Raw genomic sequence first — 18,714 nt, 5'->3', positions numbered from 1 at the left:
ATGTAATCAGTTCAGTTGATATCAGCTGCTTTTAGCCCGGTGCAGCTTATATATGCACATTTCCATTTTTTTTTTTTTTACTTTGTGGGTGCGGCTTATATTGAGGTGCGCTGTATAGTTGGGAAAATACCATAATTCTGCATGTCATTTGAAAATCAAAACTCCCAGTAATCCTGATTTGCAATCATCATACCATTTACCAGCTTTTGAGTTACTCATCCAAAAACATCCATTGTCTGGGGGAAAGGTGGAGAGGCATAAAATGTAAGATGTTTGAACTCCAGAGTGAAGTTTCCACAGTTAGTAATAATTTGGAGAACTGTGTCATCTGCTTTTGTTGGGGCACTGCGTTTTATCAAAGTCTGTGCAGCCATGTGAATTTAAAGCAAATCATGCTTCCTTCAGCTTACAATCTTTGAGGAAGTGTTTCATTTCCCAGCAGGAGAAAGAGGAAGATGGGACACCAGACTGGTGAACGAGGCTATTATAGCAACCTGGGCTTCCTTAACAGCTCAGCAGAGCTACAGGCCACTCTTTTGATGAAGTAATTCATGCAAAAACGCACCCTAGTATTGGGAGCATACACTGCACATTAAACAGGCACAATTTTCAATAGTATGTGTATGCATTAAACTTGTTTTAGGTTAGTTTATGTAATTTTCTAATTTGAGAAACTAAATTTTGTGTTTTCATTGGCCATAAATCGCAATCTTCAAAATTAACAGAAGAAATGGTTGAAATATATCAGCTTTTAATGAATGTCATAAAGTTTTGAATTAAAAAACTGAAATACACTTTTCATTCATATTCTGACTTGAATGCATTTTCTGCCGTTCTCGTTGCCGTTTATACTCCTTGTAAACAGAGAAGCAGCACGGACACGTGACTCATCTCCCACATGAAAGCCTCATATATGTTGAATCTGCTATGTTTCTAAATGTTTGTTTTGTGTGACACAAAGCAGAGCAGGAGTGGAAACAGTCAGAATCAGATAAAGGCCACTTATATTTGTGATTTGAAGCCACAAATCACAAAAAACAACTTTTGCTCTTTTCAGTATCCATTTGCATTTACAATTTCTGTACATTAAAAAAACATTTTTATATTTGTTGAAGTGCAAAGATTCTACAGTTCAAGAATTTTAAAACTTATTTTTGTGAAATTAATTTTGCAGAAGCGTTATTGTACATGAGTACACTAAGTTTAGTAAACTGCATATTAAATTTACTGTACTGCAGAGAAACATAGTAAACATAATGTTGTAGTGGAAATGTATGTATTTTAAGAGTATAAATTACATACTTCACATATTGATATTTGGCCAAGTTCAGCAAATTTAACAGACTTTCTCTGCAATTGATGTTTGGTATTTTTATATTTTGTCATTCCAGAGAATCTATTGGAAAGGTACTTTTTTGAAGATATTTAAATAAAATACAAACACACAGAAGGTTATCTCAGGCTATTTCCTTTGTCAAATTATATTAGGAGGACAATTGTCGTGCAGGTATATTCCGTTTTAATTAAGAAGGGCAAAATAACCATTTACAAGTGACTCACCTGGGTTATAATGAAGTAAAACAAATCCAACATCTGAAATTAACAATCTAAAGGAATAAAAAAGACTTACTACAAAACTGAAAAATAAATTGGAGGCACTCTGTCATTTCCGTCCAGAAATCTAAGTTTAGCACTTTCTTTAATCAAAAAGTATTGCCTGTGTGACACATACACATTCTCCATCTAATCTAATCAATCCTCTCCTACACTGTGGATTACAAGCCTTTAATAATTACATGAATACATTTCCAGGCTGTAGATGTTAGCTGTTGATTAATTCACTTTTAACATGTAAAACACCATTTATATTACATCTATTAGTAGGTCCTCTGTATTGCTTCATATGACTTCAAAAAGACTAATGATTTGACAGGCTTTAATGGGTCGACCACTTAAAGTAAGATTTTGCATTAGTCTTGGAGATGAATGAGATGTTCAGCATATGAGTTCAAGTACATTCAACATGCATGTACATTTTTTATTTCTTTTCTGGTTGGTAAAGCAAATGCAAAATCACATGATGTATGTGGGAGTTTTGTAGAATTTGCATGGGAAGAAAAATGCAGCTTTCTCCACATTTACTGTCACCTCTGGAGGACATACTAGATGAGAAGAGCTTTAAAATATCTTCCTCCTTTATTGCAGTAGCATAATCTCATACTGGTAATTTTAGAAAAATCCCAACTTTAATTTTAGAACATTTATTTAGCTGGCAAAAAAAAAAAATCCCAAGGTAAAATATATGTTTTTTTTAACAAAATAAAGAGTGGTATTCTTACCCTGGGCTGTCCCTTTAAAATAAATGCAATAGAGGCATTTTTTTAATTTATACTTTCCTTTTGTAAGTTATTTAGAGTTTCTAGTATCCTCTAATAATCCATGACTTTCTGTTTTTCCCGGGGTATAATTATTATCAGCACAGAGGGGACAATTTCTTTTAGCCACTGGCCTCTTCATCCCCACAGGAGTATCAATATGTCTGGAATCAGCAGTAGCTCTCATTACTGAGGACTATGATTGTCTCAGAAAGGTAGTCAGGATGTATATAGACTGAGGCTCAGTCCTGCTCACTATGGAGATACTAAATTGTGGCAAGAGGTTGTAAGTTTTTGTTTTGGGAGTGGCATCCCCTGCTGCCATCTCAGGGACTTGTGGAGCTCAAGACTGGAGGATGAAAAGGATCACCAGACTGTTACGCTGAAATTTTCTGCAAGCCATCACACCCTCAGTCCAAGCCTCTTAACCACAGCCTCAACTGGTCCTATTGCCTCCCGCTGCTTCCCCGGCACCCCTTCCTGCATCCTATTCTTTTGGGCTCCAGTTTGGGCACCTTATAACTTGCTGCAGACATCGCCATGAACATGAACGAATTCTACAAATTCTGCCTTGAACAGTTGTCAAACATCCAACTATGCAACATACAAAGCGACTAAAAACCATCTGGTTAATGAGAAACTCACTAACAAAAGTTAGTCATGCTACATTTGACATTATATTACATACAAAACATTTACATTAAATATCTCAGCTTGTTGTTACCCATTAATTACAAAAAAAAGAAAACGTCTCCGAAAGAAACTCTTGATGCCTATTGTGAGACACTGTAAACTTGAACTCTTTCTACTGGATGTTCTTGACAATGTTTCCATATGTACGCACATTCAGCTAAATCTAGCCTTTATCCCACATCAGACATCATCTGTAAATCAATGCGTGGGATTCATTATGGTGTGGGCAGTCGGCCCGGTGGTGATCATCAAGCCTGAAATGTATTTCTGTTACATAACACCCAGTGACAATATTTTATATGAGGATTGTTCTTTATTGTAGCCAAGTATAACAAAGGTGTAGTTATTCTAGGTTGCATAACATCTAATTAGGTGATGGCAGAGGACTCTTTCATGCTTCTCTGCTTCATTTCTACCATGCGATTTTATGTATTTATGTCCTTTATGTATAAAGAAACTAGTCACATGCATTGTAAACTTTAACTTTAAACTCTTTAAATCTTGAAGATTCTGGGGTCTTTTTTATGCTCTCTTACCTTCAGTTCCTACCATAAAATTTCAATTTGATACAATTCAGGTGACTGACCTGGCCATTTCAGAATCAGCTTTATTGCCAAGTTACATACAAACAAGGAATTTGATCCTGGTACACTTTGCTCTCTGGGTTTTTAAATATATTTATGCATATATTTTTATGTCCTTAAATATACATTTATGCAAAGATGCATTACCAACTTCAGTATGCAGTTGTTTGGCACTCTATTGAATGTTCAACAGAGAAACAGCCTGGGGGAAGAAACTGTCTCAGTGGCGGCTGGTTTTAGTAAACAGTGCTCTGTAGCAACGGCCTGAAGGTAAAACTCTAAACAGTTTATGTGCAGGGTGTGTGGGGTCTGCAGAGATTTTAGCAGCTCTTTTCCTGACCCTAGACCTGTATAAATCCTGGATGGAGGGAAGGTCAGCCCTAATTATTCTCTCTGCATTCCTGATTATTCGTTGCAGCCTTCCTTTCAGTCTAGTTTGATGTAGCTTTTATATTCATTGTATGTGGCTGGATAAACAGATATTACTGCCTCAGGTGCATCTAACTGTAACATTGGATGCAAATCTAGAGCAAACTATAAATGCCAGTGCCTATGGCTGGAATCACCCTCCCTTGCAGATGAATTTCAAATATTCTGATTTGGGACATAATAATGCACTCATCTCCCTTTTCTTATGGGCTAAAATTATTTTTTTACACCAGGTCGATTATTCTGAGGACTTTAGTGTTATCTTGAAGAACCTTGTAGTGGGTAATTTACTAAATAAATATAACACTCCATCCAGTGCAATGCTGTAATTAATGACATTTCACACTCATTACCTATACTCTCTTCCTGACATTTCTGTCTAATTATCTTTGATATTTAAAATTCTAAAACCCATGTTAAGAATCTGTTTTATCAGTGCATCATGGTGGTGTGGTTTTCAGTGCTCCCACCTTAAAACAGAAATATCTCCAGTTTAAATATCAGTTTAACTCTTGCTAGCCTTTTTATTAGGATTATGTGCGTTCTGTCTATGTAGGTGTCAGTGACTGTGTGAATAATTCTAAGTTAAGTAAATTCAAAGGTTTCCAAGTACCAAAATATTGACAAATTAATAAAACAGAACTAGGACTTTTTTAAAATTATTATTATTAAAGACAGAGATGTTCTTATACATTGGTAATGTCTGATGTTTTTCAAGGATGACTTGATAGTGCCTTGCGAAAGTACTCGGCCCCCTTGAACTAGTCAACCTCTTGCCACATTTCAGGCTTCAAACATAAAGATATAAAATTCAAATATTTTGTGAAGAATCAACAATAAGTGAGACACAATCGTGAAGTGGAATTAAATTTATTGGATGTGTCAAACTTTTTTAACAAACAAAAAACTGAAAAGTGGGGCGTGCAATATTATTTGGCCCCCTTGCGTTAATACTTTGTAGCGCCACCCTTTGCTGCAATTATAGCTGCAAGTCACTCGGGGTTTGTCTCTAGCAGTTTTGCACATCGAGAGACTGAAATTCTTGCCCATTCTTCCTTGCAAAGCAGCTTGAGCTCAGTGAGGTTGGATGGAGAGCGTTCGTGAACAGCAGTCTTCAGCTCTATCCACAGATTCTAATATTCGAATAATATTGCACCACTTTTCAGTTTTTTATTTGTTAAAAATTTGTTAAATTTCATTCCACTTCACGATTGTGTCCCACTTGTTTTTGATTCTTCACAAAAAATTTGAATTTTATATCTTTATGTTTGAAGCCTGAAATGTGGCAAGAGGTTGACCAGTTCAAGGGTGCCGAGTACTTTCGCAAGGCACTGTAGATCTGTATCTGCTACAGTTTGCTGAGGTTTGGAAGGACCAACGTGAAGATCTGAGCACAGATGTTACACAGTGATTTGCAAAGTTTTTAAATAATAATAAAACTGGTAGTTTACAGGTGATGACTAGACATTGAACACAGATATACATACATGGAGTAGGTAGTAATCAGGAGGATCCAGTGGTGAGCAATGAAAACCAGACGGTATAAATACAGAGATGGGGTGGAGAATGGACAAATGAACAAGGGGAACATATCCGGAGAAATATGGAGCAGCTGGTGACAGGGAGAATGCAGGGCAACTGAAGGTGGGAGGCTAAGAAACAGATGAGCAGTTAGTCCATGGAAGCAACAGAAACATCTAAACACCAGAATGAATCATGAACCTATAAACTACAATGAATTAACTAAAGTACCAGCAACTGAAGAAGGTAAACACTGAAGTGCAGAGAAACAGACAAGGAACTCAAAACTTAACACAGGAGAATCATGACAGTGTATTATTAAAGCTTGAGGTGAGATTCTCAAGTAGAATTGAAGATCTTTGGATTTCACTTAAATCGCAAAGGGAATAATTTCATATTACCGATGTTGTGTATGATAACTTCTTCCAAATGTTCATTTTGATAAATCAAAAGGAAAAAAAAAAACAGCATACACTCATAAATGGCGTTAAACAGAATCACAAAAACCAAAGGCAGAAATCTAAGCTCTTTTATATTTTATTATTATCCTCCATTGAGGAAGAAAAAAATCTAATGAAGTTTTTTTTTTTTTTTTTTTTTTAAAGTACATTTATTTCCTGAGATTACATGAAGTGCGTTGCACCACTGATAACAGTAAACAGGAGCCTCTTGGGTTCGTGGATAGATCAAACCGATCGACCCCAGCAGCATTTCTGCGCGTCACAGCGATTGAATGAAGCGACTGAAGCAACAGCTGCAGAGACTGCAGTGGAAACACGCACCGTGATTACCGGCTCCCATACATCCAGGTAAGACATATGTCTTGGGAAATTATATCAATCAGCCTATTATTTATTTTAATTTTGTTTCTTTTGGATAATGATAGGAACCTAAAAATAGGAGAAAATATAATACATGAGGGAGATTATGAAGTTCAGTTAATTATGCTACTTGTTATTGGATTTCACTTAATTTCTTATATATTTCATGATTCCCTTGATACATACTTAATTAACGTATTTTTATACAGATGTTAGAGTTGGTGCTTATGACTTTGCACGCCTTTAAATTACAGCTTTCTGCAGCCAAGTCCTGTTTACCTTTTGAAATGATACGAGGACCTACAGATCTTGTCTTTCTCCTGTGGCACATATAGCGTCAGGAGGAAAAATGGGGCAATTAACCCATCTTTTTTTTATCGTTTTTCTCAGTTTGAGATCCATTTAAAGATGTGGGACAAAGATAAAGTCTAGATGTCACTTTCATTTGTTCCCGTCAGTCAACCCCTGGGGATTCATTATGTTCCACCAGCTGAAGGACGAGACAGTGAACGGCAGCTGTCAGGGAGCCACATTGGACTGCAATAAGAGCGCTGATGGAAACGCGCTTCAGCTGCCCACTTTTTCCACCGCAGCCAAAATCCGAGTGATCATCACCTTCACTCTGTGCGCGGTGTCTGCTGTGTGCAACCTGATTGTGCTGTGGGCAGCCGGCAAAGGCGGAAAGCGCAAGTCGCACGTCAGGATCCTCATAATGAACCTGACGGTGGCGGACCTGCTGGTGACTTTCATAGTGATGCCCGTGGACGCGGTGTGGAACATCACGGTGCAGTGGCAGGCGGGAGACGCCGCCTGCAGGCTGCTCATGTTCATGAAGCTTGTGGCCATGTACTCCTGCGCTTTTGTGACTGTGGTGATCAGTCTGGACAGGCAGTCTGCCATCCTCAATCCTCTGGGTATCAGCGAGGCCAAAAGAAAGAGCAAAATCATGTTGACCATGGCCTGGACCCTGAGCTTGATCCTCTCACTCCCTCAGGTGAGCGAAAATATATTTTAACCTAACACAAGGGGAAAGATTCACATCAAACTTCTATTAACCTACACTACTGCAGAAGCAAGAACAAAAGCTGCCGGTTACAAAAAATACAGATGCATCTCAGTGAGTTAGAATATCATTGAAAAGCTAATTAATTTAAGTAATTAAAGTCAAAAAGTTAGAAAAATCAAAAAAGCGTTTTTTAATACAGAAATGTTATGGCTTTTGGCATAATTATGGGAGAACTGCTGACTTGACAGTTGTCCAGCAGACCATCACTGACACAAGTAGGCCATAAAAGGTCATTGCCAAAGAACTAGGCTGTTCAAGGTGCAGTATCCAAGCATATTACATACAACCGATAAAAAATATTTTAATACAGAAATGTCATCCTGACAAGCAGGTTCATGTACTGTACAGTTTGCAATATTGTTTTGTTTCTTTTTGCTTAAATTATTGGATCAATGTGGCGTGGCATGGAGGCGATCAGTCTTTGGCACTGCTGAGATGTTACATAAGCCCACCTTGAATCAAACACTGACCTTAGCTGCAATTCACATCTTGTAAAACTCTCACAAACTCATAAATTGCCTTTGAGGTCACGGTTATCTTACTTTCTTGTACAGCTATTTCTAACATACTTTTTCCTTCCACTTTATATTAATACTGTATGTTTGTATGCTACACTCTGTACAGCCTGCTTCCTTTGGCAATGACCGTATACATTGCCATAATGTAAACATTGTCCAGTATACTGGACAAATGTCAAATCTTTGTTTTGAGTACTACCTTTTATTAGTCTTATATAGTCATAATATTATTATTTTTAGGTCAATTGGATAGAATTTTGGGTTTACCATACCTGTAAACAATACTCAAAATTAAAAGAACCAAAAATACATAACTGTATGTATAATTAGTGTATTTAATACATTTGTTTAAGTTTTGAATTACTAAAAGAAATCAACTTTTTTATGATAATATAATTTATTGAGATGTACCAATGATCAGAAGGAGAACAAAGTCTTTAAAAACACCTCCACATAACCCGATCTGTTCAAGGCACAAAAAGAAGCTTTAAAGAAGGTTAAAGGTTCTAAAAATGTACCAGTTACAGAGCGATTAAATTAGTCTGATACACTGAGCATAAATGAGGCAGCTCTTCATCTAAATTAAATCGGATGGTTGATCAGGTGCAGCATGTCCATGTCTCATCTCTGCAGACTCTCTATAGGTTCCCAATCATCAGGGGGGAAGTGTATCAAGTCTCAAAACACCCCAAGAGCTTGAGAACTAAACTAAATCTCTGCCAATACTTGTAAATAAGCATTGTGTCATTTGGTGCAGTAGGTCTGAAATAGTCTGGAATAAGGATGATCTCTTATCCAAATCTATTAATTTAAACCAGTTTAACAATTAACTGCTAAAAGGAGATTAATAAAACCTTGAAATACATGTGTTGTAAATTTTTTGTTAGTTCAGTTAAATTTAAAAAAAGAAAGAAACATTAACCTTTCACAGAAATGATCCATACAAACATCTTTATTTTAGTTTGTTCAAGATTTAATTTGAACTTTTATGTTCTTCTCCTTTTGATTTTTTGTTTTGGTTACAGATCCGCACTTTAATTAACCCATTTAAATGTTAATAGGTTTTCATGGTTTATGTGATTACATAGTGTCTATTTACACCATGATCTTTCGTCTTAACCAAAGTATTGTCTTGAAACTGCATTCCTGTTTAGTGGAACAAGAAAATTGAAATCTAAATCTAAAATAATTTCACACTGCTGCTGAGTTTTGTCAGGAGCCCTATGGGGCAAGCAGTTTTTTTTTGTTTGTTTTTGCTGAGACATACAAACAAGGAGCACCTAACAAGATAATCTGTCCTTTTTGTGCAACACATCAAGAATTCACCGGCTCAGAGAGAACATGGGAAGCTTGAGAAATAAGGAACTTTTGTTTCCAGCCCATCGTGGCTTAAGTCCCACCAGAAAACAGAATCTTGTCCCTTTATGCTAGACTTAAAAGTTAAAAAGTTACTAAAAAACCTCCTAACACACTCTATTTCTGGGACTGGTCATGAATCAGCTCTCTCAATGTATCTTCAGCAGTTCAGTTAGTTTATACATATAAAATAATGCAAGTATTTGAAAATGACTGTTTCTCCAAACAAGTTTCACAAATACCTATTGTATTAAGGAGTTATTCGTGTTTGATGGTGAAAGATGAAATGAAGGTTGACTTAATATCGGGGCTGCAAAGCGAAACAATTTTATTGAGGCAACAACATCCAAAGAAAACAAGAGCCTAATGAAAGAAGGGAAAAGCAGCTGGTTTACTGACTCATCACTGCTGCTGATAAACACCTAAAGGGTACGGTCCACCTGTATCCACACTGCTTATGAAAAGACCTTCATGTGACATCTGCAAAGTCAAATAGGAGTTACAACAGGCTGAAAAATACAGACTGGTGAAAAATGTAAAATTATTGCGTGACTTTGATGTTGACTGATATACAAAACCATTTTTATGCAATTTCAGTTAATAATCAAATCATTCTGACCAGTGGGTGGGTGTCTATGTTTTATTTAACACCAAACATTGCAAAAATCTAAAATGCTATTTATTAAGTCCCTACACAAGTGTGAAATCACAATTTTCAATTTTCCCCAAAATCAGAAAGTGAATTTATATAATACCAACTTTCTTCACTTACTGCATGTTTTCTGCAGAATTTCTTGGAAACCAGTTCTCAGTTTATAAAATTTCCACTGGATATCTTGATTATATGAATCTTTGAGTAGGCCCATCTCTTTTGAAGTAGCATTATAAATTATTCTTAAAGTTTGAATTGTGCACGAATTCCCTACGTGTCATTGTTTCATTTAGCTTTCTGACCCATATGCAGAGACAACTCAGAGACTTCATGTTTTTAAGGGTTTATTGTTTGATTCAGCAGATGGGCTTGTGTAGCTCTGGTATCTTGAGAAGGGAAGTCGAGAGTTAGAACTAGGGTGCCATGGGTGGCAATAGTGTTGAGAAATGTGTGGAAGGAAGGCTTACTGTCTTTGTCAGTGGAGCTTGCTCTGAGGAGGACTCAGTTTAGTTTTGCAGAGATGCCACACTCTACAATACAATATAATGTGCTCCAGGTGGTGAGAGTAGGCATGCAAGCCGTAGCCAAGCTGGAGAGTGAGCAGGCAGGGGACTTGTTGTGGGGCAACTCAGTGAGACGACAGTTGGTTCAAATGTTTATCCAGTGAAGCTTATGGATAAGAAGGAGGTGGCTGAAGGCGTCAGGAACGAACAGCTCTGAGGATGGCTGCCACGAAGGTCCTAATTTTCTGCTCTGTTCTGAAAGGATGAAGAGGACAAAGGTTAAACAGAGAAGTATTTTCTAGAAAATCTCCTTGGGCTTTCTCAAAGGTTGGCTTGACTCACTATCAAAACAGTTGATCATCAGGCACTGAGTGGTCGTCAGAGAATTGCTTATGTTGTGATTATTAATCTGAGAATATTATTTAATATTTAATATTAATATTTTAATATTTTATCAAATACTATTTCGGTCTGTTAAGGGTTGTCCTGTGAATACCAGCCCAGTAAGGCGATGGTATAGGACAAAATAGAAAGGTGTGAGATGAGCTCTGACATTATTGAACAGCATAAACTGCACACATATGGAATGAATTCACACAATTTCTTAAAATACAAGAATTTATTAACAAAAATAAGTCAACTCAAAGTCAAATATATTTCAATCAACAAACTCTTTACTATCCTAAAACAATCCAACTAAACTACCAAGCAGAATTAAAGAATAACGAAGACTAATGGGCTATGTACAATATAAACAAGTTGATTAAAGATGATTGGAAATCATGATCGAAAGAGTGATGCAACATTATCATGCAATGTTTATGTTTGAGAACCAAGGATTATCTTGAAGAACCTGGAAGTGAACTTAAGTTAGTCTTGGAACCAACTTAAGCAATAATCAGCAAACGTTTAGACAACCATTCACAATGCAAGATCAGATAAAATATTATCTTAATAAAATAATGTTTTAAATAATGATCTGCTGAATGAAACCGACCTTCTGGATGACTTATTCTCAATGGGGTCTCATTAGCTGCCTTTATTTATTAAAATAATATTTGAAGAAATATTATTAAGGGAATATTTTGGAATGCGCCAAATCTTTCTGGAGAAATGGGGCTTAATGATGCTTACTTAGTTATCAGACTTAGTGAAATAATGTTTAGGGACTATTATTCACTAGCTTGAAACTAACAACCTTTCTGTTAAATATTCTTTAGCACCAGAATCAAACACATACCTTTTAAAATACCAGCGTCAATAAAAGGGTTAAAATGCATATGCGCGGACGGCGCGTTATAATCAATCTTCTGTTTAAAATCACCCTTCAAGTAAAGTTTGTCTTAACTTTAAAAACATACAAACAAAGAACACAACCTGAACACGTGTGCTGCAGATATTCTGCTAGCACCAAGATAGCTGAGTTCAACACAAACAAACCAAACTTCATAAAATGAAAAACATTTAGATCATTTCAATCTAAATCTTTCTATTATTGTTCTGCCCAAAACACTTAACCTCGTGAACTGTGGTGAGGAATGTTGTCCAAGCGACGATGAAGTTTGAAGAAGGTATCCACAGTGAACAATGGTTAGCTACAGTTAACCTCCTTAGCTTTGGGGGTTGAAGGTGCTCTGTGAACAAAGGGTTAGCTTCCCGCTAACCTCCAGCTGTGGATGAAAAACGGCTCGTTGTGTCCGCCAACCACACTGCACGTTAACACGGTGGTGCGGTCTCTGCTGTCTTCCTTCCAGACTGGGAGACCGTTCCGCTCGACTTCATAGAGACCGCTTCTCTGTAGGGAACTTCTCTGGGACAATTTGCTTTTGCAGGCCTCAGAGAAAAAGTAAGCAACTCTTACACCTTAATTTCCCCGTTCATGAATGAAAATACCGGATACACAGACAGTATTTCATTCATACTTATCTTTGCATATGATCGTATGACATCCTTGGATCCAGTTGAAGAGTTTATGTCTGTTTGCCAGCAAAGAGACATCAGCACGCTTGTCTCCCCTATCCGGTCCCTTTCGAAGACCGTGTGGAAAGAGGGCGGATGTAGCAACAGCCGTGCTTTTATTTGGGTAGTGGCGTCACAGGAAGTCCGCAGTTATCCCGTTTCCTGGCTGTGCCGGAAGAAGGTCAATGCACTTTATTTTTGAAAGTTCCAGAAAAGTCCGTACCGGAGTTTAATGTTGTAATCCATGGCTGTGGGTCCCAACACTTAAATATCCTGATCTTTCTCACAACACCCCCCTCATTGGGAAAAATGCTTGTAAACCTCAAATGGTTGTAAGCTTACAGATCCAGAAAGCAAATGTGGACCAGACTCTCATTCTATGAAGGTCAACGACAAAACCCACACTGGTCCTCCTGAATCCAAGGTTTGTCAATTGATCAGAGCCTGCTTATCACCACCACCCTAAAGTAAACTTCCTTAGGGTGGCCTAAAAAGAGTAAAATCTCTTTAGCTGGCACACACTCTCTGGTGGTGAAGCTGAGACTCTGCAGCTGTTGTAATTAGTCCCCATCCTCCATGCAATACAGAGGAGATTTGTTAATCTTTGCAGCTCAACAATACCCAGAACCTTCAGCATCTTTGAATGAACCTCATCCACCCATGTTGCGCTACCCATGAGGAGCGTTTAGCCATCTCAGGGACCTCTGCCATGGTGGTGGACTTGCTTTCTTCCAACTCTTCAGACTCTGCTTCCTCCACAGAAAACAATGGTGACTGGCCCGACAATGTCCTTAGTCCAGATGTGCAGTCTCCGCCCCAAACTGTACACAGCCTGGAATCTGCAGTGGATGTCCTGAACACGGCCAGGTTTTATTCCATGTCAATAACTTCCCTAAAACATAGGAGATTTGGGCTGCACAATATTGTAACTGAATTGCAATAAATAAATAAATAAATAAGTAAATAAATAGAAAGAAATGAAAATCATTATTTCTATCCCCACAACAAGGTTTTATTGAGAAAACTTGCTTCTGCCTGACATCTGTTGTTTGTTAATATTTTGACTAACTTACACCCTCTTTATCTTCTCAAACTGTTTTATGACACATTAAATACCAAATGTCGCCCTTTATTTTACAATCACTGCACCCACCTGTCTAGATAGTTTTTAAGGGAACGATCAAGAAAGATGCCAAGGTTTTTCACATCAGCCTTGCAGTAAGATGATAGAGGGCCCAGAGCACTGTCCATAACTTGACTAACAGAGTTGCCAAAAATCACAATCTCTGTTTTACGTTCGTTTAGTTAAAAAAGATTTAGGGACAACCATTGTTTAACTTCTTCAAGGCACCGCATGAAAAGCTGAAATGTGTCTTTCCCTGCTTTTAAGGCCAAATAAATCTGTAAGTCATAGCAAAACAGTTGAACAAAAGGCTGTAACTTAGAGAATTTACTCCAATAGTAACATATACAGTGCGAACAAAGTTGGACCCAAAATTGTGCCTTAGGGTACACCGTAGCTAAGATGGGCTATTTTTGAACTGAAGGCGATCCCTTCAGTTCATGTTCACATAAAAAGTCCTTCCAAATAAGCTAACCAAAGGGGGGAAAAGGGGAAGACATATAATAAAGCGACTGGGGTCAGGAATCAAACTATAGCCTCTATATATAGTGTGTCTGCTCTACTACCAGCAGCCCCACAAACCACATTCTATAAACTAGACCAAAAATATCAACAACCTCCTAATCTGTTCAATGACTGTGGACGCTTTAACATTACTCTTTCGCTAAAACATAATCATTCTATTTAATATAAACAGGTTTCAATTAAAGATTCGATACATAAGCATTAATCAGTATTTAAAATTACAACTGACTATGGATTATTTTTAAGCCTTCTAAATTTCCAAATTAGCCAAATAAGATGATTCATATAAGGAACCCAAAGATATAGTGACATGCATTATTAATACAAAATGTTTCTAGCATAACAACTGTAAATGTCATTAAAACAATTATTTTCTGGATTCCAGGATGCCACCTGTGTGGAACAATATATTTTATGGCTGGATCTAAAAGTCTGGCAAGGACATTTTATTGTGACCTGGAAAGAAGCAGGACTTGCAGGAAAGAGATCAATTCTGAGATATGTGTGTGCTTTACCTTTCCAAACAATCTGTATTATAAAGAAGAACAACAGGGATTATTTTGCCCCTTGTGAAATTAAATTTAGCTTTAATAGAGATATTCTTGTCATTTGTTCAACAGATGTTTATTTTCCACAATGTGACCATAACGGTGCCAGAGAACTTCACCCAGTGCACCACCCATGGCAGTTTTGTCCATCGCTGGCAGGAGACTCTCTATAATATGTTCACATTTACATGCCTCTTCCTCCTTCCCTTGATCATCATGATTTTCTGCTACACACGAATCCTTGTGGAGATATCCAGCCGCATGGCTCAGAATAACAGTGAGTCACATATTTTATTTCTTTGTTTTTTCAAATTTTGATTGCAAAATTATGTCCTTGAACAGATATAGTGTTTTTTCTTTCTTCCAGCTCTGTCCAGAGACATCCATCTCCGGCGTTCACACAGTAACATCCCAAAGGCTCGGATGAGGACTCTGAAGATGAGCATCGTCATTGTGACATCGTTCATCATCTGCTGGACGCCGTACTACCTGCTTGGCCTGTGGTATTGGTTGTTTCCCGAAGAAATGGAGGAGACGGTCTCTCATTCGCTCACTCACATGCTGTTCATATTTGGCCTCTTCAATGCATGTTTGGACCCCATTACCTACGGCCTGTTTACAATTCACTTTCGTCAAGGTCTGAGGAGACGTCGGCAAAATTCAAACACTCGGACTGAGTTAGGAAACAACACCTGTCTGGTGCAAGTTTCTTTCTTATCGTCTCGTAGGCGGATTACATCTGGTAGTCCTGGTAAACATACAGGGGAGGGAAATCACTGCTGCAACTCTAAAAACGCCTCAAGTCCTGTCATTTCAGTAAGTAAGGTTTAGTGGCTAAAAGCCTTTCAGGGATAAGTGGGCATCTTTATTTATTAATGATAGCTAGTTTAGTGATTTTGTTCTGTAAAGCCTCAAATGTTGTCTTTGTAGTCAAAATATGTATACTCAGTACTAATGACAAGATTTAAAAAAGCAAATGCAGACTCCAATATGCTACTGTTTTTGCAAAGATTAGGAAAAACTTGTCATAAAGTTTTGTTGAGAGAAACTTTGCAGCTCCAGACCCATGGGTGATTTATATCCATGATGAATTATCTTACAGTTGCAAAAACATCTTTAATATTTGTGCCTCAGTGTTGCGCTGCTGTCTGGTTTGGAAAATAATAAATCAGTTTCTTAGATTAGTCATGCCTAAATATTTAATGCATATTGGATTTTTTTGTGGCAGGGCTGATCACATAGAAACTTTATCTTACATCAAATTCACACCTATCTTTAGTTTCACATCTGGTGATTTTGAAGAGAAGTCCAAATACTGTTGTAAAATCTGTTGTAAAGCATGCTGCTACTGCAGCTTAAATGCAAAAAAAAAAAAAATTTAAATTTCTTACCTGAGAAACTTGTGCTTGCAAACAACACCCATTTTTGCCCCGGTGGTCTGGCTGTTGACTTCATTATGGCTGTCTGTTGTAGTCATGGTATAAACTGTGTTGTCTTTTCATCCCTCAGCTTGGGGTGTCCATTTAAAACATTTCTATTATGTGCTAGAAAATCCATTTTGTGTTTTAAAGAGCAGCCTCTGTTTTAGAGATACATCAGAAAGTACATTTTATGAGAAATTCTCTGATTTGAAAAATAATGCAAAGAGTGATTGTAATTTATCTTTATAAAATTATTTAAGATTATTAGGTTTGACCATAAACATGCGACAAAATTGCCTGGTAAAATAACTTCCACTTTAGAGAGAAACAAAGACAGAATTTACTTTAAATTTACTTTAAAATTAGTTTAACACACTGCCTTCTTTGTATTTTTAAAAAATATAAATGGCTGTTATTTTTGAAGACAACACACTGTAGAACACACATTATCGGACTTGTGTATAACTGCAAGCAGATTCACGTTTCCTCTTTTTTTCTCTTGGAGTGTATGTTTTTGGTACACAGACGCACAATTATTTAGTTGCCTTACCTTATTTGAGGAACTACGTATAACTAAAAATACATTCAAAGAATAAAAGTGAATGTTAGGTTACTTGTTGAATCCAAACCCACAGTTGATGTGGATGTGAATGTGCATGCTCATTCGTCTTCCTGTTTAGAATGGCCTGTTTTTGGTTTTACTGCAAGACATTGCAAGACAATGGAAGTTATTCTTTGTTTGAGTGATTAAAAGCTAAGCTGTTTTTAACTCTATGTAGATGTTGACATTTAACGTATAGGCAGGCTCTTTAATTTGCTCCCTTTACTGGTGTTGTTTGCAAATTGAGCAGGACTCATGTATGTGTAAAGTATCAACTACAATCAAGGCTCATATAGATGACAACTTATTTAAAAAGGCTGCTAATCATTCTAGCTTACAGATGTAGAGGTTTTTGGACCTGGTAAAACCAGCATATGGACTTGTGCGTTAGTGTAATATATTATCAGCTGTTGCCTTTTTGTAGTCATTGTCTGGTACAAGCACTCAAAAAAGTTGCATGATACTCGAATATTTATATCAGTATTAGTGTTATAAGCTCATTATGTTGTGGCTCACCTTTAGTCCTAAAATAAAGGGAAAAACCCCTACTTTAAAACTGTGATATACATGTTAAATGAGTGGTAACTGAAATGTAAAAATAAGCTTAAATACACTTGTTTGCTAGATGTCACTTTTATTCTGCAAGTGTGGTTGTATGTTTTAATGTATTGTCAGAATGTCGCTATTTCTGAAATGAAGAAAATGTTAAAAGATCTGCCTCAAAATACTTGAACTGTACCACAATAATCTAAATCTCATTCTGAATGCAGTTTGAGTTGAGGTCAGACTATTGACCATGTCTCTTTGTGTAACAGTCACATTAGGCAGCACATGTAACCTCTTGTTGATTTCAGAAAATCTCAATTAAGGGTGAATATTTAAACAATAAAGGGGTAAGTATTTCATTTTTCACGATTAATTAAACTTCAAAGTGACAACAGTTTGACATCTAATTTTGCTGGAAAAGTAGTTGGACATTTTCTTCATAAATGGTTGTCATCTGGTTAACTGTTAGACATCAACTGGTTTATGAATTATCTTCCCCATTGTAGGCTGTGTTTATCTGAGTGGTCTTTCTCTTTGTTAAATAAATGTCAACAAAAGGTGTCCCTCAAAGCTTTTTCTTAGGGCCAACACTTTTTGCACTTTATGGTAATAATGTGGGTCAGGGTGTTTGCAAGGCCTAACTCCATTTCAACCTGGAAAGACTCACAAAGAGAAGACAGGGATGCAATTAGAAAAGTTTATTAGTGAATGTTTATTTCTTTGGCGCTCGGACCCCAGTGGAAGACATGAATGCTGAGAATGACATGCACTTGAATGAACATCTTAGGGTTGGATTTAGAGATGTCTTCCCCCATGGGATCCGATCCTGGTGGTGGAGTGGAGGCCTGAGGAGATTTGGAAAGAGTTTGGAAGCCAAATGGTGGCGATAGAGGGTGGAGGAGGGTCAAAGTTCAGCTGCAGAACAGAGGGTTCTATGGATGAAGATCTTTTAAAGTGGAGCCTTGAAGGATGAGAAATGCAGACTTGACTTGGTGGAGCAGAGCCGCATTGAGGAGTAATTAGATGAAGCTGAAGGTGATGGTGAGTCTTCCATGTTGAATTTTCATTTAAACTCCATCTCTATGACACAATTGTTCATTGTTGGTACCAAGTGCTTTTTGCAAACAAAAAACAAAAGCCGGACCAAAACAATTGTTACTGTTCTTTTTGCTGTTTTGTGCACAAATGTTACCATAATTAAATGTGTGTCTTGTTATATTTATCTTGCCAATTAATTTATTAACTAATGCCTTTGAAGTCCTTTATTCAACATCTTTAAGAGCAGAGTTCTTTTACAGAAATACATTATTTTTATAGCCACCCTTTTATCTTGCATTGGCTATAATGACATTATATGACGGCTCCTGTTAGCCCTTTTATAGATATTGGTCATTGGATATAAATTACAGGATGTAAACCTTTTGCCCACCATTGCACTTTGTACTCTCTGGTAAACGTGCCTTCACTGTCCAA

At 37.2% G+C, this 18,714-nt stretch overlaps 1 protein-coding gene across 2 annotated transcripts; it reads left to right on the top strand.

The window, feature by feature from the left end:
* Positions 1 to 6,734: 6,734 nt before the first annotated feature.
* gnrhr4 (gonadotropin releasing hormone receptor 4) lies at positions 6,735 to 17,802 on the top strand. 2 transcript variants are annotated; one of them, XM_047383401.1, is made up of 4 exons: positions 6,735 to 7,417; positions 14,511 to 14,627; positions 14,746 to 14,950; positions 15,041 to 17,802. In XM_047383401.1, the coding sequence occupies exons 1-4, from the start codon at positions 6,902 to 6,904 to the stop codon at positions 15,502 to 15,504; spliced, it is 1,302 nt and encodes a 433-aa protein (XP_047239357.1). In that variant the 5' UTR covers positions 6,735 to 6,901; the 3' UTR covers positions 15,505 to 17,802. The 2 variants fall into 2 exon arrangements, with proteins under 2 accessions (XP_047239357.1, XP_047239365.1); XM_047383409.1 differs by lacking the exon at positions 14,511 to 14,627 and having other exon boundaries at positions 6,737 to 7,417.
* The last annotated feature ends 912 nt before the right edge of the window (positions 17,803 to 18,714 follow it).

The sequence above is a fragment of the Girardinichthys multiradiatus genome, chromosome 2 (assembly GCF_021462225.1).
Source record: "Girardinichthys multiradiatus isolate DD_20200921_A chromosome 2, DD_fGirMul_XY1, whole genome shotgun sequence".
Lineage (NCBI taxonomy): Eukaryota > Metazoa > Chordata > Actinopteri > Cyprinodontiformes > Goodeidae > Girardinichthys > Girardinichthys multiradiatus.
The sequence above is the reverse complement of the archived record's forward strand: the minus strand, read 5'-3'. Positions and strand labels throughout refer to the sequence as shown.